The sequence below is a fragment of the Protopterus annectens genome, chromosome 12.part0, assembly GCF_019279795.1.
Source record: "Protopterus annectens isolate FY-2018-M chromosome 12.part0, PAN1.0, whole genome shotgun sequence".
NCBI lineage: Eukaryota > Metazoa > Chordata > Ceratodontiformes > Protopteridae > Protopterus > Protopterus annectens.
In genome coordinates, this window is record NC_056746.1 from 1,066,701,252 (window position 1) to 1,066,721,765 (window position 20,514).

A 20,514-nucleotide genomic window follows, 5' to 3' on the forward strand; every position below is an offset into this window, starting at 1 on the left:
TATTATACCATATGAATTGTTTGCAGATAGGACTGTGGTACATTTTTGTGTTAAACTTTATTTTATTTGTAGTAGTTAATTTTTGTTATAAATAAAACATTCAGCTGTAGACACAAATTATGAAATATTTTGTTACAGTGTGCATTTCATCTGGATCTAAAGTGTCCTTATTTAACCGGTTGCGATCACAGACTGTCAGTACACGATACCTGTCTGTGGAGGGAGGTGCATTTATTGCCAGTGCAAGACAATGGGCTGCCTTCACACTACACCTGGGTAAGATCTTTTTTAGATAAAAAAGTGTACTTATAGAATGGCAAAATGTATCTTAGCTATAGAATAGTGAATTTATGTTTCGATGCCAAAATGTATCAGTTATAGAATTGGTAATATATGATTCGATGCACAAAAGTAAACTGGTTATACGTAAGATGAACGGTGACATAACATTAAAATGCTTGATTTAACATTTTTCTGCATTTTTAAACATAGTTGTAAGGTTTTTTTTGTTTGGTCTGAGGATTTAATTTTCACTCCTGATATGCACAGTTCACTCTGATGCACATTATGGAATCAGCATTTGTCCCTTAATTTTTATAATGTAATACAATTACTCTGATTTTTAACATGAGCTGTACATTATTAAATTTATGAATATGACCTAACATCTTTTAATATACCAAAATTAGGACTCAACAGTATTCCATAATGGGCATGTCCACAATTTTCATCCACATTAGTAAAGTTGCATATAAAAGCAAGGCCATCTGGTATGCTTTTATCTCTCTTTCTCAGGAGGGGACTATTTCGAATGAAGTGGTATATGTATGCATGTGTGTGTGTGTGTGTGTGTGTGTGTTTGTGTGTGTGCATGTGTGTGTGTTTGTGTGTGTGTATCTGTGTGAGTAATTAATGCATGCATTCATTTTGTAAAGCAGGCCCCTGCATAAAATCACAAGTCTTCTGTAAACTGTGGAAGTTTGTGTTTGGTTACTATGATATTTATATGAGGAGTTGGAATCCACAAATAGCTCCTAGAACATGAAATGTGAAATGTTCTAGTAATAAAAATAAAATCACTTCTAATCTCTGTAAGGAAAACACATTGTGGTATATCTTTCATCCATAATAAAATTCCATGCACTTCATAGTATGTGTCTTCTAAAACAAGTTATGAAATTTTTTTCAGAGTTTTACAGTTTTCTCAATAATTGCCTTCCCTTAAATCTCACTCCTCCTCCTCCAAAACATTATTCTGCATGTATTTGTTCCTACAACTTCCATTTTTTTCTAAACATTTGCTCCAAACCTTTTCTAAAGATCCCACTCCCAGTTCTTTTATCTCTGTTGCAATATTCAATACTTCGAATACAGTTGTTTTTTATTTTGATTTCCATTTTCTAGTAATTGCCTTTTTGGTAGCCACTGGAATTAAACTTACCGAGGCCTTACTATGTCTAGGTAATTCAGATCCTGTATCCCAGCTCATAAAATCATTTCCTTGGGTGCACCCATTTGCTCACCCAATATTTCTGTAAGGCATTTTTGAAGTCTGCCAACTCATTACACTCCCAAAACATATGTTCCTAGTTATCTCTAGCCTGCAGTTCAAATGTCTTCTTGACCGCTTCCCATTCTAGTACCTTTTCCTCTCAAGTTATTTGCTCCCAGTACCTTGGTTCCTTTGCTATTTTTCTCTGATAAATTCCAACGCTCTCTGCCTATTCTCTATACCCCTAATTGCAGTCATTCTATCAGCAAAATGTCCTTTCTCCATTCATATGTTGGCTTAGTTCTTAGAATACTTTTTGCTATTTTATAAGTATAATATGCCATACAGCTGTTGTTATTCTCCTTAAGGATTTGCGTCCAAGTCCCACTCTATCTGTTTATTTGTTGAAGTTCACCCCCCATTCTATCACCACAGCTTTCCACTTTGAATTATAGCTTTCTGCTTGCATATATGTATCTGAGCCTTAAATGTGTAGATCTAAAATATCCATTCAAGTCAGGTAATCCTAAAATACCTTGTTCTGTTGGAAGAATCCACTTATCCCAATTGACTCATATCTTCTTTGCCTTCCAGATAAATTCCTTCAACTATTTATTAATTATTGTCCACAACTTCTACTCTGGTTGATAAAAATATGCCTGACCTATATATAAAGCTAAAAGGACTAGAAACATTTTCTCTGTTTGTATCTTGCTATCCATATCCATAAACAAGAGCTTCCAGTTTCTCACTTTTTGTCAGGGGTGGCTTGTGCTATAGGACTGCAGGACTGCAGGACTGCAGCACTGCAGCCCCCCCCACCTGTAGAAAGAAAAAAGAAAACAATAAAGAATAAAACGCGAGTCCCCCCCCCATCTGTAGAAAGAAAAAAAAAAGAATTAAAAAAACATTGCGAGTCCCAGAACTCACAGAACTCCAGACTGCTGTGTTGCAGTCCAGATAGGGATCTCTGCCCTATGCAGAAGTCTGTGTGGGTGATGACCGCAAGGACACCGGACTGCATCACCTGTAAGCTGGAGGCTCCAGCCTACTCTTGTCTCATGGGGAAACCAGTATAGCTTGCACAGGCTGCTAAGGAGGATCTGTATAGCTTGAGTGGGCTGCAGCAGAGGATGGATTCAGGCTGCTACAAAGGACAAACATGGATTTTGATCTGCTGCTATGGAGGTAGGGTGTGTATTCAGGACTGATCTGGCTGCTACAGAAGATGAACGGATTTAGATCTGTTGTGTGTATGTGTGTAATGCCCCAGTTGCTATGTACTGGTAGCTAGAGAGAACACATGGTGGTGGGTAGAGAATACTCCGGCTTGAACCCTGCATCTTGGGTGTAGGTGGTAAGGGCCTGAATTCCCTACCCACCACCATTTGTAACAAATTTGCAGATTTTTTCATCATATTTATTCTGTTCCCCATAAAATCTGTGGTTTCTGTACGTTTGTTGTTCCTGGCAAAGTCATTAGTGTAGTGGTGCACTGGTAGTATTGTTGCATGACAGCTACAGGTTTTCTGGTTTGATTCTTGGCTGGGGTGCTTTCTGTGTAGAATCTGCATGTTTTCCCATCTTACAAAGACATGTGTCTGGAGTATTTCTCCTTGCTCTGCAGAAAATTGGCTTTTGTTCCAAGTCAGACTTTCCTGGTTAACAAATGTTAAATAAAAATAACAGGCTTTTGAATTTCAGACTTCATATTCTTCAGAAAGTACATGACCTTTTATTCTAACAATTTTCTATGTTTATAACATGGGTATTTGAAATCTGTCCCTGTTTTTGGGACTGTATTCCCCCATTATTGGCTTTGTCTAGGTTTTTTGTGCTAAGGTTGAGAGCTATGGTGAGAACTGAATTCACTGAATATGTTTGGGGGATGTATTCCTCCATTACTGGCTTTGTCTACGTGTTTGTTGCTAAGAGGTTGAGAGCTACGGTGAGAACTGAATTCACTGAATATGTTTGGGGGCTGTATTCCCCCATTATTGGCGTTGTTCAGGTGTTTTGTGCTAAGAGGTTGACAGCTATGGTGAAAACTGAATTCAATAAATGGTAGCCATTTAAGTTTCAGTCTTCTCTCTTTCACAAAGCAGACAATCTGGCATAGTGGCATGTTTCTATTACTGTTTTGCACAGGGTCCTGGGTTCAATACTTAGCAGTGAAATGTATGGTGGTAACACAGCATTTTATTCTAGCAACTTTCCAACATTATACAAGCAATGTTTAAGATGTGTCCCTGGTTTTTGGGCTTTTGTCCCCCCCCCCCAATACATTTTGGCTTTTTCCAGATTTCTTGTGCTGCAAAGTATAGAGATACAGCTGAGTGTCAAGTAGATTTTACAAGAAGCTGAGAGCTGCAGGGGAACAAAAGTTTAGTGCTGCTTATGGTAAGCCTGCTTGCATTGTTAATAGCACAGCAGGTAGTATACTTGCTTTTGATGCAGAAGGCTGTGGATTCTACTCCCACAGTAGGTAAATGCATTGTTAATACTGTACTGTGTTGTAAAGGGAGTGGATGCTGCAGTCCTTTTTGGCGAAGATACCTAGTAACTATGAACCTGTTATCAGTTTGCCATCCATTCCCTATTGCAATATTACTAGCTTATCATTTTTTTAATGCAACATAGGTAATTTATTCCTCAAGGGCAACAGGCACTTTATTTGTAGATGAAAGAATGAAATATAAAGTTGTTTGCTAGCAGCAACCTCTTCATTAGTTACATATTTCTTTAATGTGGAATTATTTAGATGACTTTTACTTCTTCAGAGATTGTGCATATTTACTAATACTGGTGGACTGTAGAAGTTTGTGTAGAGTTTTATGATGGAAATGTTCTGAATTGGGCAGTTTTGTCATTATTGGTGCATGCATTTTGTTTCATTGTTTATTGGAAAAATGTTCAGAATTGGGCAGTTTTGTCATTATTGGTGCAAGCATTTTGTTTCATTGTTTACTGGAAAAATGTTCAAAACAATAAATTTAAAACGCCCTCTAACAACTGTACTGTATTGTACAAGGAATATAATTTAATACAATCAGGAAGGTCTATCAAAGAGCATGTGTATGTTTCGTGTGTAAGGGGCCTATGATTTGAAAACAGCCCAAAGTTAATCTTTATCTGCCACTGGCAACATGTATTTTCTTTGAATGTGGGTTTCAATGCTGTTTCAATGAATGTGAGTTTCAAGGGCAGAGAAGTTTTAATGCTAAGTCTGTTTTCATTGTGAGACTGCATTGCTTTGTTTATCAGATGTCTTAGCATTTGTGCTGTAAAATGCAAAATAAAACTTTCAAATGAAGTCCAAATCATCGTAGAGGTAAAAGAGTATGCACATTAGTCTTTATGGTAAATGGGGTGAAATAGCCAAGTAATAATTCAGTGGAATGGCTGCAGAGGGAGGCTCCATTCGACGATAATTTTGTGAGGGGGAAGGGCGGCAAACTCAAAGACAGCCCTAGCTGAACTATACCTCTTAACTGTCCAGATTTTCACAGAATGAATAGATTTTTGCTTCTTATTTTTGGTTTGTTTCTCATAAAATTTGTGGTTTTCTGGCAAATCATTTAGGGATTACGTCACTAAATAATGACAGACACTGAGTTTCAGACTTCATAACCTTCAGAAAAATGCATGCTAAAGCAAGACCTGTTATATTCTATCAATATTGTCTCAGTTTATACAAGAGCAATTTTTAGTACTGTTTATATGTTCCCTCAATATATTTGGCCTTTTCCAGATTTCCTGCATTAACAGTTTGAGATGTACATGCAAATAAATTGCTTTATAGAATTAGGCATATCCAAATCTCTCAACTGTCCCCGATTCTGGCTCAAAATGTTACTCTTCCCCTAATAATCCCTCCGCAAAATAATTTTGGAAGAAAACGTGGAGGGTTTACAGTTAATAAATAACTGTAATAATCAGAGTTATAGATTACTTTTATTTCAGAAATGCACATAGATTCTTTTATTTTGTCAGCTGCTGAAGTTAGCAGTACTAATATTTTAAAAAAGTGTCCCTTCTTTGACAGGTTGCCAGCTGTATTGTGTGGCTATTTTATATTTTTGCATCACATTTTTGGTCCATTTTTCATACAATTGTGTTTTTTTGGCAAATTAGTGGCAAATCATTAATGGGCGTTCCTTCATTGAAGGTTGTGCGTTAGGCCTGGCAAGCCAGCACGTAAAAATCTACTGCCAATCATTAGCGGACCGGAGTTCCACTGTGGCGACCCCTAACCGGGAAAAGCCGAAAGACACAACAAGTGGCAAATCATTAAAGACTGAAGTTAGAAAATAATGACAGGCATTTGAGTTTCAGGTTTCATACCCTTCAGAAAATTCATACTAATGCAAGACCTACTACTCTATTATCTTTCTAAGTTTATAACAACAATATTTAACATTGTCCTTATTTTTGGGCCTTTGTCCCACTTATATGTATGGCTTTGTCCAGATGTCTTGCTCTGAGGTTGAGAGGTATGACAAATGTGTCAGGGCCATCACAGTCAGCCAGAGACATTTCAAATTGTGACATACTTGTTGCACCCCACTCCTCCATGTAGTGACTCTGGATGTGTCCAAGCAATGCAAAGAGCAGTTATGCATTGTAAATGTGCAGAGTATCCCCCCATCCAAGGTAGACACAAGTACTACAGTGGCTTTTCATCTGTCCTTGATTTTGCAGAATGTTCTGGTTTCTGTCATAATTTTATACTGTTGATTTATGCTTATTATTATTCAGAAAGTGCCTGTTGTGCTGTGTTTAAGTAGCAATACTTCAATGACCATCAGGTAAGCTTGTCTGAGATTGTAAGATGCAAGTAAGCTTTAATAAGCATACTGTTAAAGAAATGCCAACATTGAACGCCTTTCTGTTGTTGCCATGCAGAGAATACTTACATAACTAGATAACGTATAAACCTTGGGTATTGAAATGCATATGACAATCTTTATAATAAAGGACAGGATTACATTATTTTAAGAAGCTCATTACATTTGTTGGAGACTTGCAGTCATCTTTGCAGGCTTTACCTGTAAACTAAACAGAATGCAAATTTATCATGTGTGGTCCATAACCTGTGCAGTAGTCCTTTAAGCAATGTATCTTGAGCTTGTTTCTTGTTTACTTTTCATTTTTTACTTTGATCATGTTTTCCCAATGAAGCAAGTAGATAGTTGTTGTCAGGCAGCAGGTCTTTTTTGGATAAGAAACATTTTTACAAGTGGGGTTATCACAGATATTGCTACTTTCAGCATGTTACTTGGTATTTTAATAAAGCTGAATATAAATTATAATTAGAACTGCAGTGCAAGGAGAAGTGGTTTGAGTTGAATGCTGCTTGTTTTTCTTATACTTGATTTTGACTGGCATCTCAGTGATGTATTTAAAAAGTAATTTATTTTTTCATGCCTCTCAACCTTTTTGTTTTCATCTAGATATTAAGTAAGCTGTCATACAGCCAATGCATCGGAATATTTTTTTTCTTCTACACTTTATTTTGTCTTGATTGGACTCTCATAATGACGGTTTGGCACCCAGGGCAGCGCATTTAATTAAAGTTACAGTTTTTGTGATTTTGGGCATAGCTCCTCCCCTTTCTAGTTGGCCGCACACCTTCCCATTGATCCCTCCCATTCAGCTGTTTCCTGCAGCCCCCCTTTGATTTGAAGTCACCAGCCACCACTGCTTTTTGTATTATCTTTTGTTTAGTCTCTTCCTACATTTCCTTAGCTGCCATAATAGAATCTTTTTTAACCCATACTCCTAAATGCTTCATTTTATTGTGCCCCCATAAATATGTGTATTGCTGGAGTAATTCATGTGTGGATACATAGTTTACAGCTGCAGCTTTTGTTATATAGTCATTAACTTTATATTCTGAAAAGACTTGAAACTGTTTCATGATATTCCATAACACAGAGATGTCCTTTTCTGGTTTTATCAGGTACAAAATAATATCATCTGTAAATAAAGTTAAGTTTTCTTGATTACCCATAATTACCATGCCAATTATATTCTTGAATTTCTGAGTCCCTTATTTTTTTGACAATGCCTCTAAATATAAATTATAGAAATAATAAATGGGAAATAGGACACCCCTGCCTGGTTCCTTTTTTCAGACACGACTTGCCAAAGAGGAGCCTTCCCATTTTAAGTTTTGCCACCAATCCCTCACATATCCTCCTAATTAACCTTATTATTGTATCAAGGAATACAAATGCATCCATTTACTTACTCAAAAAGTCCCAGCTTACTTTGTTGAATGCTTTCACTACATCAAGACCTACTAACAACAGTGGTGTTTACTTACACTATGTTTCCCTCTGGATCATCATTGTTCTATTAATGTTGTCAAATATTTGCCTCCCATCCACAAGACCACATTGATCCACATATATCAATTTTTGGCAATACTTTGCGATTCTTTTAGCTGTTATAGACATAAATAAATTATAATCATGGTTTAAAATGGAAATGGACCTACATGAAACTGGGTCTGATGGGTCTTTACCAACTTTAGGTGTTATAGCAACCACTAATATCTTCTAAAATGTTGATGTGTCCCCTCCTTTTAAAACACTGTTGAACAAAGCCTAGCAGATATTTATCACTGTCTACCTCCCCAGCTTCCAGACTATCTTACAGATTGATTGTATGTCATCGTTTTTATCTCATCTCCTCCTGTCCTAACTGTTAATTGTTGAGCCTCATCTACCTCTAACCTTGGCATACTTAAGACTTCCAGAAATATTTCCATTTGTGCTCTTTCTTGATTTCCATGTTTCTCTGCTTTATACAAATTTTCATAAAATATTTCAAAATGTCTCTAATACTTCTACAGAATCTCTGGTTATTTTTCTTGTTATAGGCTCCTTAAGTTTGGTAGCAACCTCTTTTTTTTCTGTTGCCTATGTAGTTATGCTAAAAGTTTTTGAGCTCTGGAGTTATTATCACAAAAAAAAAAAAACAGTTGCTTAACAACAATCTTTCTAAACTCATGCATATTTTCCAGATACTTCCTTATTTTCTCTTTAGCACCCCACAGTTGTGCCTCTTCTTGTTTAATCAGATTCCCCTTACTCTGCAATACTTTAACCTTTGTCAGCCCCTCTAAATAATTCATGTTACTTCTTAACCATATCTCTTTTTCTTTTATTTCTACCCTATTTTTAAAACTCCACTTTCATTTCATCCCACTCACTAGCTGTAACCTCTGAAGAAATGTTTATCTTTTCTAATAACCATAGAGTAATTTTCACTACTCATTCCATAAATTCATGTCTTTTTATCAGGTAAGTGGGGAAGTACCAGTGTCTCATTTTTACTTAATTACCCTGCATTATCTTATTTGTTATTGAAATATGATCTAAAAGAGTTATTGGATGTGAGTCGAAGCTTTCAATTAAATATAAGAGTTCCTGTGAAATATAATTTCTGTCTAATCTAGCCTAGTTATTGTACCTTGGTGAATAATTGTCTCTGAGTTCCTACTACTGAATTCACATCTTCCGTACCACATATTTTCATAAATTTATTCAGAAATCAACATGCTTTTGTTATATTTTCCCTTCTAGGTCCTCCAGATATATCCTCACTGTTGCAAATCAAATTCTAGTCCCCACCTATCAGTAATATTCCCTGCTGAAAACTGATTACTTTTTTCCAAAAGTTTCTTAAGCTCTGTAACAACCATTATAGGAGGAATATAAATACATGCCAGTGGATGCTAGTAGACCTTTACTGTCACAATTCTATGATTAATATATTTTTCCACATCTATCAGTATTGAAGCTCCTCTAACAATTAGTGTAACTACTCTCCTTTTCCTTTGTCCCTGATGCTGTGCTGAATATTCCTTCTGAACTCCTTTATTTACCAAATTCAAATGCTTACTTCTTTCCAAATGTGTCTCCTGTAACATTACTATTTTCACTATGCATTTCTTAACATAATTGAATACTCTTTTTTTGTCTATACCCATGAGGCCATTCACATTACAAAATAATATGGATAGAGCAGTCATTTTGATGAGAAGTTATTATTCCTACCTATTATATATGACAGCTTTTTAAAATGTCTATTTCCAGCTTTTGTGTTACATGCAGCCACTAGGATTTGGCAGGTTGATCTATTATTATACAGTTATTTCTTGTCATGTCCATTTGAACCCAAGTCAAATTTTACATCACTTTTTGTTTTAATGAAAACCTTTGACTAAAAAATCAAACACACCTCCAGAACATATTAACTTAAACCAAACACACAAAACTATCTACATCTTCAGATAATGAAGTTTAACCCTCCTGATAGGAACAATTGTCCCATATCGACATCTGCACACACATACCTTACTTAACCTAAACTTAAGGTTATCCATGCTAAGATGCACATTACAGCCTGTGCTCCTACTTATGCTAATTGCTTTCTGTTCTTGTCTTATCTTCCTTATCTTTCCAGATGTAAAAAACAGCGTATATGCTTTCAGAAAACGTTAACCCTTTTGCCTTAAAAAGTGCTGTCACTTTTATTGCTTGCTCCTATAGTCATTTTGTCTCCATGGAAACATCAAGTATAAAATGTACAGCTACCCACACCTGCAAGCCTCTGAATGTACACTGAGCATTAATTTGTCAAAGGAAAACTTTTCATTACATTCAGTGTCCTCTTGTTTACTTGCTTACACGAAAATATTATTAGATTAAGTGAAGGACCTTAATCCAGATATTCACTTATGCAAAAGTAAGAGAAAACATATCAGCTCTACATGTATTATAATCTGTGCACTTTTACACCCCATCTCTCACCTCAGTGACCCATGATTACAGCAAATTAATTTAAAATGCTTTTGTCCAACATTTCTTCTCTTTTTACATTGTAATGCCTATATTTGTTAATACCAAGAGAGAGGAAAAAGGCACTTGTTTACTTTAGTATCTTTATCACATACAACAATAACTGAAAATGGTTTAATACATAACATTCAATTTATATCATGAAACATTTTGTACAAATACTGTTAAGAACACAAATTGTTTTATTTACAATTACTTTTCTTTTTCCCATCCCTTCAGTAACCTTCTAAACATTAATGGTATAAAGTGTGGTATATATGTTTAACTCCCCCAGAAAGTTTAACAAAGTCAAAAAAGGCCAATATTTCCACTTTTTCTTATAAAACTATATTTCACAATTGTTATTGATGCTTTATAGTCTCACAATTATTCACTAATTTCAATGTTGCTGGTCTTTTTCCTGTTCGTTTCCAACTCCCAACCCCAGACTCTGGTTGAAATCCAAGGAATGCTTCTTCTATAGTTAGCTCCTGTGCTTTTTTCTGTCTTTGAACCATTTTCCTTTGGAATGTTGAAAAATGTTTCACTGGCAAAGTCTCCCTGTAAGCTTTATTAGTAAAAGAATGAGAAGCAGAGTTCCACATCTATTCGGTGTGTCACTTTTTCTTGGACAAACATTTGTATTTCCTCCATAGTCTGTTCTACATCAAAAAATGTATTTGATCCTCCAGGATAAAATATTCTGAAGACAGATGAGTATAGCAGCTTGAACTGCACACTTGTCTGTTGACATTCTCTGATTGCTGGAATACATTTGCTTCAATTCTGCCTGATGTACAGTAAATAATCATTTCCCATAAACACTCTGCTATTTCTAATGTTTAATGCTTTGCCCTTCTGTCAGATATTTGTCAGGATTGACTCTTTCTGCCGGCATGATTGCATCTTTACTATTACAGGTCTTGGCTTCTTTCTCATGGCCAGGTTTGGAGCATACATACAATGCATCCTTTCAATTAACAAATTCTACTACTATCAATCCAGTTGCTTATTTGTACTTCCATAAAATGAATAGAGTGTATTCCTTCCAGTTTCTCTGGTAAATCATAAAATCTCAGGTTTTCTCTTTGTGTTCTGCCCTCTAACACTACCATTTCTGGAATAGCTCTTCTTGAGCAGTCTCATACTCTGCCAGCCTTTTCTTCATTTTGACCTTTAATTTTTGCAGTTTTATCAATTTATCTTAATAGCTGTCTAAAATGTTTTCCATTTTCCATTCTTTTGTTATTTTCAGTTGATATTCTCCTTCAATGTTTCATTTATTTTAACCAGCTCTCAGGACATTTGACTTATTTTTTGCCTCTAGATTACTGGAAGCCATGTTTTGCACCAAAGCTGGTGCTTGAACTGCTTTTTGCTGAACCACTACATGACTCTTCCCAGTCAGTATTTTATTTTCACCTTTTCTAGTTGACTTTCTTTCAGGATTTCTAAGTCTCTTCTTTGCTGGCATCAAGGCAGTGTACATACTAGGTAGCAAATCTTCTTCTTTCGGCTGCTTCCGTTAGGGGTCACCACAGCAGATCACCTGTTTCCATTTCTTCCTGTCCTCTGCATCTTGCTCTGTCACACCAACCACCTGCATGTCCCCTCTCACCACATCCATAAACCTTATCTTAGGCCTTCCTCTTTTCCTGTTACCTGGCAGCTTCATCCTTAGCATCTTTTTCCCAACATACTCTGCATCCCTCGTCAGCACATGTCCAAACCAACGTAATCTTGCCTCTCTGGCTTTGTCTCCAAACCTTCCAACCTGGGATGACTCTCTAATATATTTATTCCTAATCCTGTCCGCCCTCATCACAGCCAGTGCAAATCTTAACATCTTTAACTCTGCCAAGTCCCACTCTGACTCCTGCCTTTTTGTCAATGCCACTGTCTCCAACCCATATAACATAGCTGGTCTCACTACTCTCTTGTAGACCTTCCCTTTCACTCTTACTGGTACTCGTCTGTCACAAATCACTCCTGACACTCTTTTCCACCCACTCCACCCTGCCTGTACTCTTTTCTTCAACTCTCTTCCACACTCACCATTACTCTGAACTGTTGAGCCCAAGAATTTAAACTCATCCACCTTTGCCACCTCTACTCCCTGCATCCTCACCATGCCACTATCCTCCCTCTCATTCACACACACATATTCTGTCTTAGTTCTACTGACCTTTATTTCTCTTCTCTCTAGAGCATATCTCCACCTCTCCAGGGTCTGCTCCACCTGTTCCCTACTCTCACTACAGATGACAATGTCATCTACAAACATCATAGTCCACGGGGACTTCTGTCTGATCTCATCAAAACACTTTGTCTCCATTCCTCAGGCATCTTCTCACATTCCAAGATTTCATTAAACAATCTAGTTAAAAACTCCACTGCCATTTCACCTAAACACCTCCATGCTTCCACAGGTATGTCATCTGGACCAACAGCCTTTCCATTCTTCATCCTCTTCGTAGCTATCCTTACTTCCTCCTTGCTAATCCACTGAACTGCATGATTCACTATCCACACATCATCCAACTTTGTCTCCCTCTCATTCGCTTCATTCTTCAGCCCCACAAAGTACTCTTTCCATCTGCCCAACACACACTCCTCACTTGTGAGTACATTTCCCTCATTATCCTTTATCACCCTTACCTGCTGCACATCTTTACTAGCTTGGTCCCTCTGTCTGTCAATACTAGGTGGTAAATGAATTTACTAAAACTTAGAGAGTTACTGGCTCTTATCTCTTAGCTTCTTTTTTCATACTGGGGGAGCTGAAATCAAGCTGTTGATCAGTGTGCAGCTAGCTTAGAAGTCCCAACCTTAACAAATGTTAAGCATCCCCTGATCAGCATCTTAAGGTCAGGGCTCATGCTACACAGTCAAATCTGCCAGTACTGACCAGCAACAGACAGTGGTAGAATAAAAGAGCAGAGTTGAGTCTGCCTGCTGTCCATACTGATAAGTACTTAGAATAACAGGCTTTGCATTTTTGAAGGATATGTGAAATGTCTATTGATATTTAGTTAATTTAATCCTCAGCTGTTTGCCCCCCAAAAAATATGTTGTAAGGAACAGACCAAACATATGAGGCAAAAATCTGGACACTCTGTGGAAATCTGGACATTTGAGGGGCATAGTAAGGTAAGTATAAACATAATATACTGTGTTACACTGTTTTTCTTACAATACTCACTAAGATCTTTATGGCCTTGAAAGCCAACAAAACACTTAGTGTTTTTTTATGTAACTAGTATTACATGGAGCAGATAAAGCTCCCTGCACTACAAAGAATTATGACTGTGTCGCCAGTCATGACCATTAATTATGTGTTCTTAACATGGATGTCAAGATTAGTTTCTTGAGCTTCGCTCTCAAAAGTGAACTTCTTGGCATCCATGTTTTGAACACATAATAAGTAGGTTATGATTAGTGACCCACTTACAATCCTTTATATCATGCAATATTTGTAAGGGGTATGTGCCACAAAGCTTTAATCTTAACCTGCTACTTTTAAGCTTTCATAATGTAATATACAACCTTAAGTAAAAGAATAAGGCTGTGATTATTATTGTCAGTTACAATGCAGGTGTATAAAAATGATTTAATGATTTCAGATAATGTAAATCATATATCTGTCAATGTTTTGTTGTATCAGTATAAAATAAAACATGAAAAAATACAGAGGCAGGCTTTTAATACCTTGATATACCTCTGCTAAGGACTTAATTGGCCAGAATATCGGCACACTGTTGCTTTGGAAATGCAGTGCCCAATTGAATTGCATGTATCAGGATAACTTGTCAGTGCTGAGGACTTTCCATGAATTATATGTTACTGTGTAATTCATGATTCATCATTATGAGATAAATAACTTTATAATTATTTGAAGCTAAAGATGTAGTCAAAGAATGCAATCTAATGTAAACAATGAACAAAAGTTAAAAAAGGTGCTCATCTTTTCGAGTGCATGAAGTTTTTGATCCTTTTTTCAGTATACTTTTCTGCTTTCTTTTTTTTATAACCATCTGCTATGGAAGTTGATGACCATTACTCGAGGGACGAGTTTCACCTTCGTGAAGGTTACATTTGTTATGGTTCAGCTGTTAAACTTGTTTGTACTCTCACTGGAGTCACATTACCTACCATGGTATGTATCATTGTTCTAATCAAAGTTATCAGAATTTATTTATCATTTATTAACCGGGAAAGTCCGACTTGGAACAAAGCCAATTTTCAGCAGACGCCTGGGGAGAAAGGCTCCAGATGCATGTCTTTGTAATGCGGGAAGAAACCGGAGCACCCAGAGGAAACCCACCCAAATGCAGGGAGGACATGCAGACTCCACACAGAAGGCACCCCAGCTGAGAATCGAACCGGAGAACCTCTTGCTGTGAGGTGACAACGCTACCACTGCACCACTGCGCCATCCAGAATTATTATTGATGATAGCTGTAAAATAATAGCTAGAAAAATATTAAACTAAACAAACATACTACTTGTAAACTATTCATTGTAATGTTGGTAACCCAGAAAACTATAGGTCTAATTAAATACTACTGAACATCTTTAATAAGTTTGTACCCTTATGTACCAACCCTGACTAGCTATAAACTGATAGCATAAACAGTAATTATCATTACATGTAACGATGCCATCAAGGTCTGTAGCCAATCTAACTTGTAACTGTGTCTGTCCATGAGAATTATGAAGTCCCTACTAGGGAACACTACATAACCAATATATATAATGTAAATAATCATTTTGTTTTTTCATATATTCTAGTTGTTTTTGTAACTTCTTGTGTAATCAATGTATGTTTTTGTTTATGTGAAGCTTTTCTCCCCGGGCCTCCACTGAAAATGGACATGTATCCAGTCAGACTATCCCAGTAAACAAATGTAAAATAAATAAATAATAAAATAAATAAGTCTGTATTATTTTATTTATTGTTTTACTGAAACTTGCATCATTAAGTCAATCACATAAAACAAATGAAAACTTAGGAAAGAGTGATGACTGCTTTAAAAATCTGTTTTCCTTTATTCCTAGAAATAAGATGCATTGAGCATGTTTAGAGGTGTGTTGTTTTAAATATGTGAACATTGCCTAAACTTTTACTTGCTGTTATAGGTTTGTTTATGAAACTGTATTCTCTAATAATATTATGCCAGAATGTAAATAATGAATCTCTCTCTCTCTGCAAAAGCACACATATGTCTCAGACAATGACACGCATAGACAAACACACGCACACACGCACACACACACACACACACACACACACACACACACACACACACACACACACACACACACACACACACGTACATACTATATATACACAGGAACCCATAATCTGTGTGTGTGTGTTTGTGTGTGTGTGTGTGTGTGTGTGTGTGTGTGTGTATATATATATATATATATATATATATATATATATATATATATATACACACACACACACAGATAGGTAGATATAGGTATGTAAAGATGATATATGGATAGATATCTTTGAGGAAGACTTTTAATTCAATTAAATGCATGGACTTTTTGTATTAAGTCATAATTAGAGTATGTCTTTGTAGTGCAGATTAAAAAACTATAAGACTCACAAGCACTAATACAAAACAGACAAAACACAAAACAGTTAAAATACAAGAGCCCTACCAGGGACCACCTTGCATGCCCAGAGCTCAATAATCCAAGGCTCTTGTACCTTAACTGTTTTGTGTTGGTCTATTTTGTATTAGTGTTTGTGAGTCTTACAATTTTTTAACTACTTCTCCACAGGCCAGAACCAGTCCTTCTAAGGACTACCAAGGTCCTTTAGGACCCACTGAGATTTCACCACGGAGCCCAGCCTTGATTCACAAGGGGGCGCAACAGTCTTTTTAGGATTTATTAGAACCCATCAGGACTGCAAAGGTCCTAGGGTTGCCAACTTTTCATACAGAAAATACTGGACATGTACATAAAAGCAAAATGCATGCAGAATAGAAGTTTGCATTAACTTCTACTCGAGGGGATTGTTGTACAATATTACTGTGCTCAGTCAAAGATATTCTTGTGGTCTTCAATCTCAGTGACAGTGTCCCTTAATTCTGGACTGTCCAGAAAAATTGTGGACAGTTGGCAACCCGAGGACCCACTAAAGCCCAGCCTTGATCAACAAGGGACATACCAGTCCTTATAAGGGCTAACTGACAAATGATAAGGGACCACCCTTACCACAAAGGTCCTTATTAGGGCCAACAAGAGATCTGTATAGCACAAAAAAAGTCCTTTTGAGGATTATGAAAGGTCCTTCTAAGGACCCACCACACCACTCCACATAGGCTCCTCCTGGAGTCAAAAAGCCCTCTTCAGGGCTACAACAGCCCTCTTCAGGGCTACAACAGCCCTCCTCAGGGCTAAAAGCAGTCCTCCTCAGGACTACCGCAGGACCGCCTCCCCAAATAACAGCTGAGTCCTTATCAGGACTTAGATGTAAACCTCTGGGAGATAAACACTATTCCAGTTAGAGCGTTCTTCCTTCTAAATATTATAACAGGAAATGAAAAAATAGTAATGACCATAAAACAGAATTGTTTATAGTCTATTATGAATATTTGATGAGAGGGTAAAAACTTTAAGCCATGATTTTGGTATCGAGCTGCAGCATTCTACTATTTTAATAATTAGTCTTTATCTCCTCATCAAACCCTCTAATGTGTATTTAGCATAAGACCGTTTTGTGTTCTTTCTTTGGTCATCTTTTCAACACTCTTTTCTTAGTCCTGGATAAAAAATATTTTTGTTTTATTAGCATTCTTCTGGATAACAACAGGGTTTTCATGGGTATGATCCTTTTCCTTTGGGAAAACTTATTGATAGTTATTTTATTGACTTCCTCTCATTCAGTATCACATATTATTTGTTGCAATTCATCAGGTGAATTTTTGTTGAGCACTACCTCAGATTAGCGGTAAAAATTCTCCTTTCTCCATGATAGTATGATCTTAGATTTAAAGTAGCTGGGGTGCATCATTCACTTGCAAAGGGGGTTGCAGAAAAATGACTTTTAGACATTTGCTGCCTATTAATGAATGGGCTGAGAAGCTGAGATGTGGTACCGCAAATTCTTGACTTGTTGAGGAGTTCATTTTGCCAACAAAACATCCCGAGCCATACAATGTTATATAGTATAAGATGGCGGTCAACACAACTGACAAGATCAATTTTCAATCTGTAGAAATGTGATTATATGCTGTGCCAAGGCCTTTCCAATATAATGCATTCAGTTCATCAAAGTAACTTGCCCCATTGCCATTTCAATGAAAAAAAAAAATAAATAAAAAAGCTACTGTACAAGCTATGATATCATACGTTTTCATGGAATATAGTCCTCAGGCCTTCCATGGATAGAGATTTGTCTCCTGTGCCTTACTTAAAGTATATCATTCCAAAGTCATTCAACCTTGGACTGACCTGTTCTGATGAATGTGCAGTTTGACCAGTTACACTTTATCACATGCTTGGCTGTTGTTCAAAACAATGACCCTCCTTTCTACCTGGATCATTTAGGCACCTGCTTGGGGGACATTTATTTTCTTGTTATTCTTACTTGTTATCTACTATGGTGACCAAACTGACACTGATGGGGTGCGAATCCCATCACTGACACCAAATATGGAACTGGTCTTGCAATAATTGTATATTATTCCCAGCTCTACCAATGCTTGATGATATTTGAATCCCAACTACTGCCCACCAATGTAGCATAGGATATTAGAAGGACAGGGACTATGGTCCTTGAATCTAATTCACTGCCAAAGGAAAGGTCAGATGGCCATCAGTGGGATGATCCCTCAAGTCATAGCAATGGCACCCAACAGGCTGATGTAGAAAACATTAAGAAAAACCTGACTAAACTGCCTCAGAAGAATGCAAGGAATATGCACATATGCCCCGCATATGGGCTTTTATCAAACGAACCCAGAGAAGGACTCCATACTGATCATTTACTAAGCTGAATCTTTGGCCTAACACCCCAGGCCCTGTTGTCACCACTCCTTCTGTGATTTTCAGTATTTTCAAAGTCCCTTGACTATGTTAACTGCCTTCATTGAAATTATTTACACTTACACATACACATATCCTAGGAAAGGCTGGTAGAAGTCTTCAGTTCCCCACAGTTTTCATCCAAGACAAGGTATTACCATCAAAACCAAAGATATTGCTTGAGACCAAAACACTAGTTACCTGTGTCACTTTTGAGCTGTATGTAAGTAAAATAATAACGAACACAAAATGGTAATGTGAAGAATGGTTTCTCCAGTTAGAGGCTGATGCCACCACCATAATAACCTACAGTGTTTAATAATGTCCTCTCATCCTTGTATCTGCTTGCAAATGACCTTTTCAAAATTCTGGGCTCTGAGGTCCTTTGACTTTGTTTTACAATCCAAGGAATTACTTCTTTCTTGTGAAACTACATTTCATTGCAAAATTATTGCAGAGTAATGTTATAGCTTTCAAACAACATATTACATGACAAAATGCAAATGAAATTGTTCTTTCATGGCTAGGACATCATATAAATGCAATTTCATAACGTACTGCCTATTCCATCTTTTATGAAGCTTAACCATAGATGAGAAGTGTGCAAACAGTTTGAATATATATGCAAAACATTAACCACAAAATATTGACAATGCAAATCCACCTACAAACCTTTTTCCCATTTTTGCAAGTGGGGTCAGGGTGTTACTTCAGCAATGACAATCAACTAGAGCCAAGATTCACACCACTGGGTGGCAAGCTGTGCTGTAGTTATTCTCCCATATTGCAGACTCTCACATTTGTTTCTAGTTTAGTGTTTCTAATCCACTTAAAATTACATTAAATTCTTTGGAATTTGGGAGGAAACTGGAGCACCTGGAGAAAATCTATGTGAACACAGGGGCTACATACAGACTCCGCACAGAAGAGCAGAGCAGCAGAGAATTGAACCAGAGAACCTCTTGTTATGAGGTGACAGCACTATCCACTGTACCACTGTGCTGCCTCTGTTGACACATTACAATGCATACACTGAGCAATAACCTTAGAAAGGACAAAACATTGTTTTTGCAGGGGATAAGACCCCCACCTCCCCCTGCTAATTTATATATATATATATATATATATATATATATATATATATATATATATATATACACACATATATATCTATCTATCTATCTATATATATATATATATATATATATATATATATATATATATATATATATATATATACACACACACACACACACACACACACACACACACACACACACACACACACACACACACACACAGATACATATATATATATATATATATGTGTGTGTGTGTGTGTGTGTGTGTGTGTGTAGATAAGTGCAAGTTTACTATCAGTTGTACAATCACACCTTGTGTGAGTTATCATATTCCCGAACTAAAAAAGTGAAAAACAAAAGAACGACTACAAAACATGTCAAACGCGAAAGTGGAGAATGTTGAATTTGACATTTTTCGAACATTCTCCACACTTCCGCAAGTATCCTGAAAAACACAGTAAAGAACGCTTTTGCAGGGGAGGCTGTGCCCCCCCCCCCACACCTCCTGCTACTTATATATACAAAACTCCGACATCGCAGTAGAGTGAGGGAAAGGGTACATTTCCCGATCCCCAGTGTAGTGTGATCTGCATTAAAATGTTGAAATGCACAACAGCAAATGCTGTAGTGCATTCGCTGTTGGGCATTTCAACCTTTTTTGTTTCATTCTTTCAATACTATCGAAGTGGGCGTTCAGACTAATGTAAATCGAACAAAGTCCAGTTGCCCTTTTGATAGTAAACCCCCACACCCCCCCTACTTTAATATTCTCCCTCCGAGACCGCAGTACAGTGGGGAAAAGGGAAATTTTCCTTACCTGCACCGTAGTACGGCCTCGGCAACAGGCATACTTACGCGAAAGTGCTTCTTCGGTGAAAAGCACTTTTGCGTAAGTATGCCCGGCACTTTGGGTTTTGGTCGTTTGCTCACTCAAGCAAACGTCCTAGATCCATTTATAAATATATATATATATATATATATATATATATATATATATATATATATATATATATATGTATACATACATATATATATATATATA

The 20,514-nt window shown here is 36.8% G+C and overlaps 1 protein-coding gene across 1 annotated transcript in view; it reads left to right on the top strand.

Annotated features, from left to right (window-relative positions):
• The window catches only part of RBPJL (recombination signal binding protein for immunoglobulin kappa J region like), a 353,030-nt gene that overhangs the window by 225,051 nt on the left and 107,465 nt on the right, over positions 1–20,514 (top strand). The window contains exons 7-8 of the mRNA XM_044088991.1: positions 139–276; positions 14,388–14,497. Coding sequence (XP_043944926.1) covers positions 139–276; positions 14,388–14,497 — 248 coding nt within the window. The remainder of the gene's footprint in view (positions 1–138; positions 277–14,387; positions 14,498–20,514) is intronic.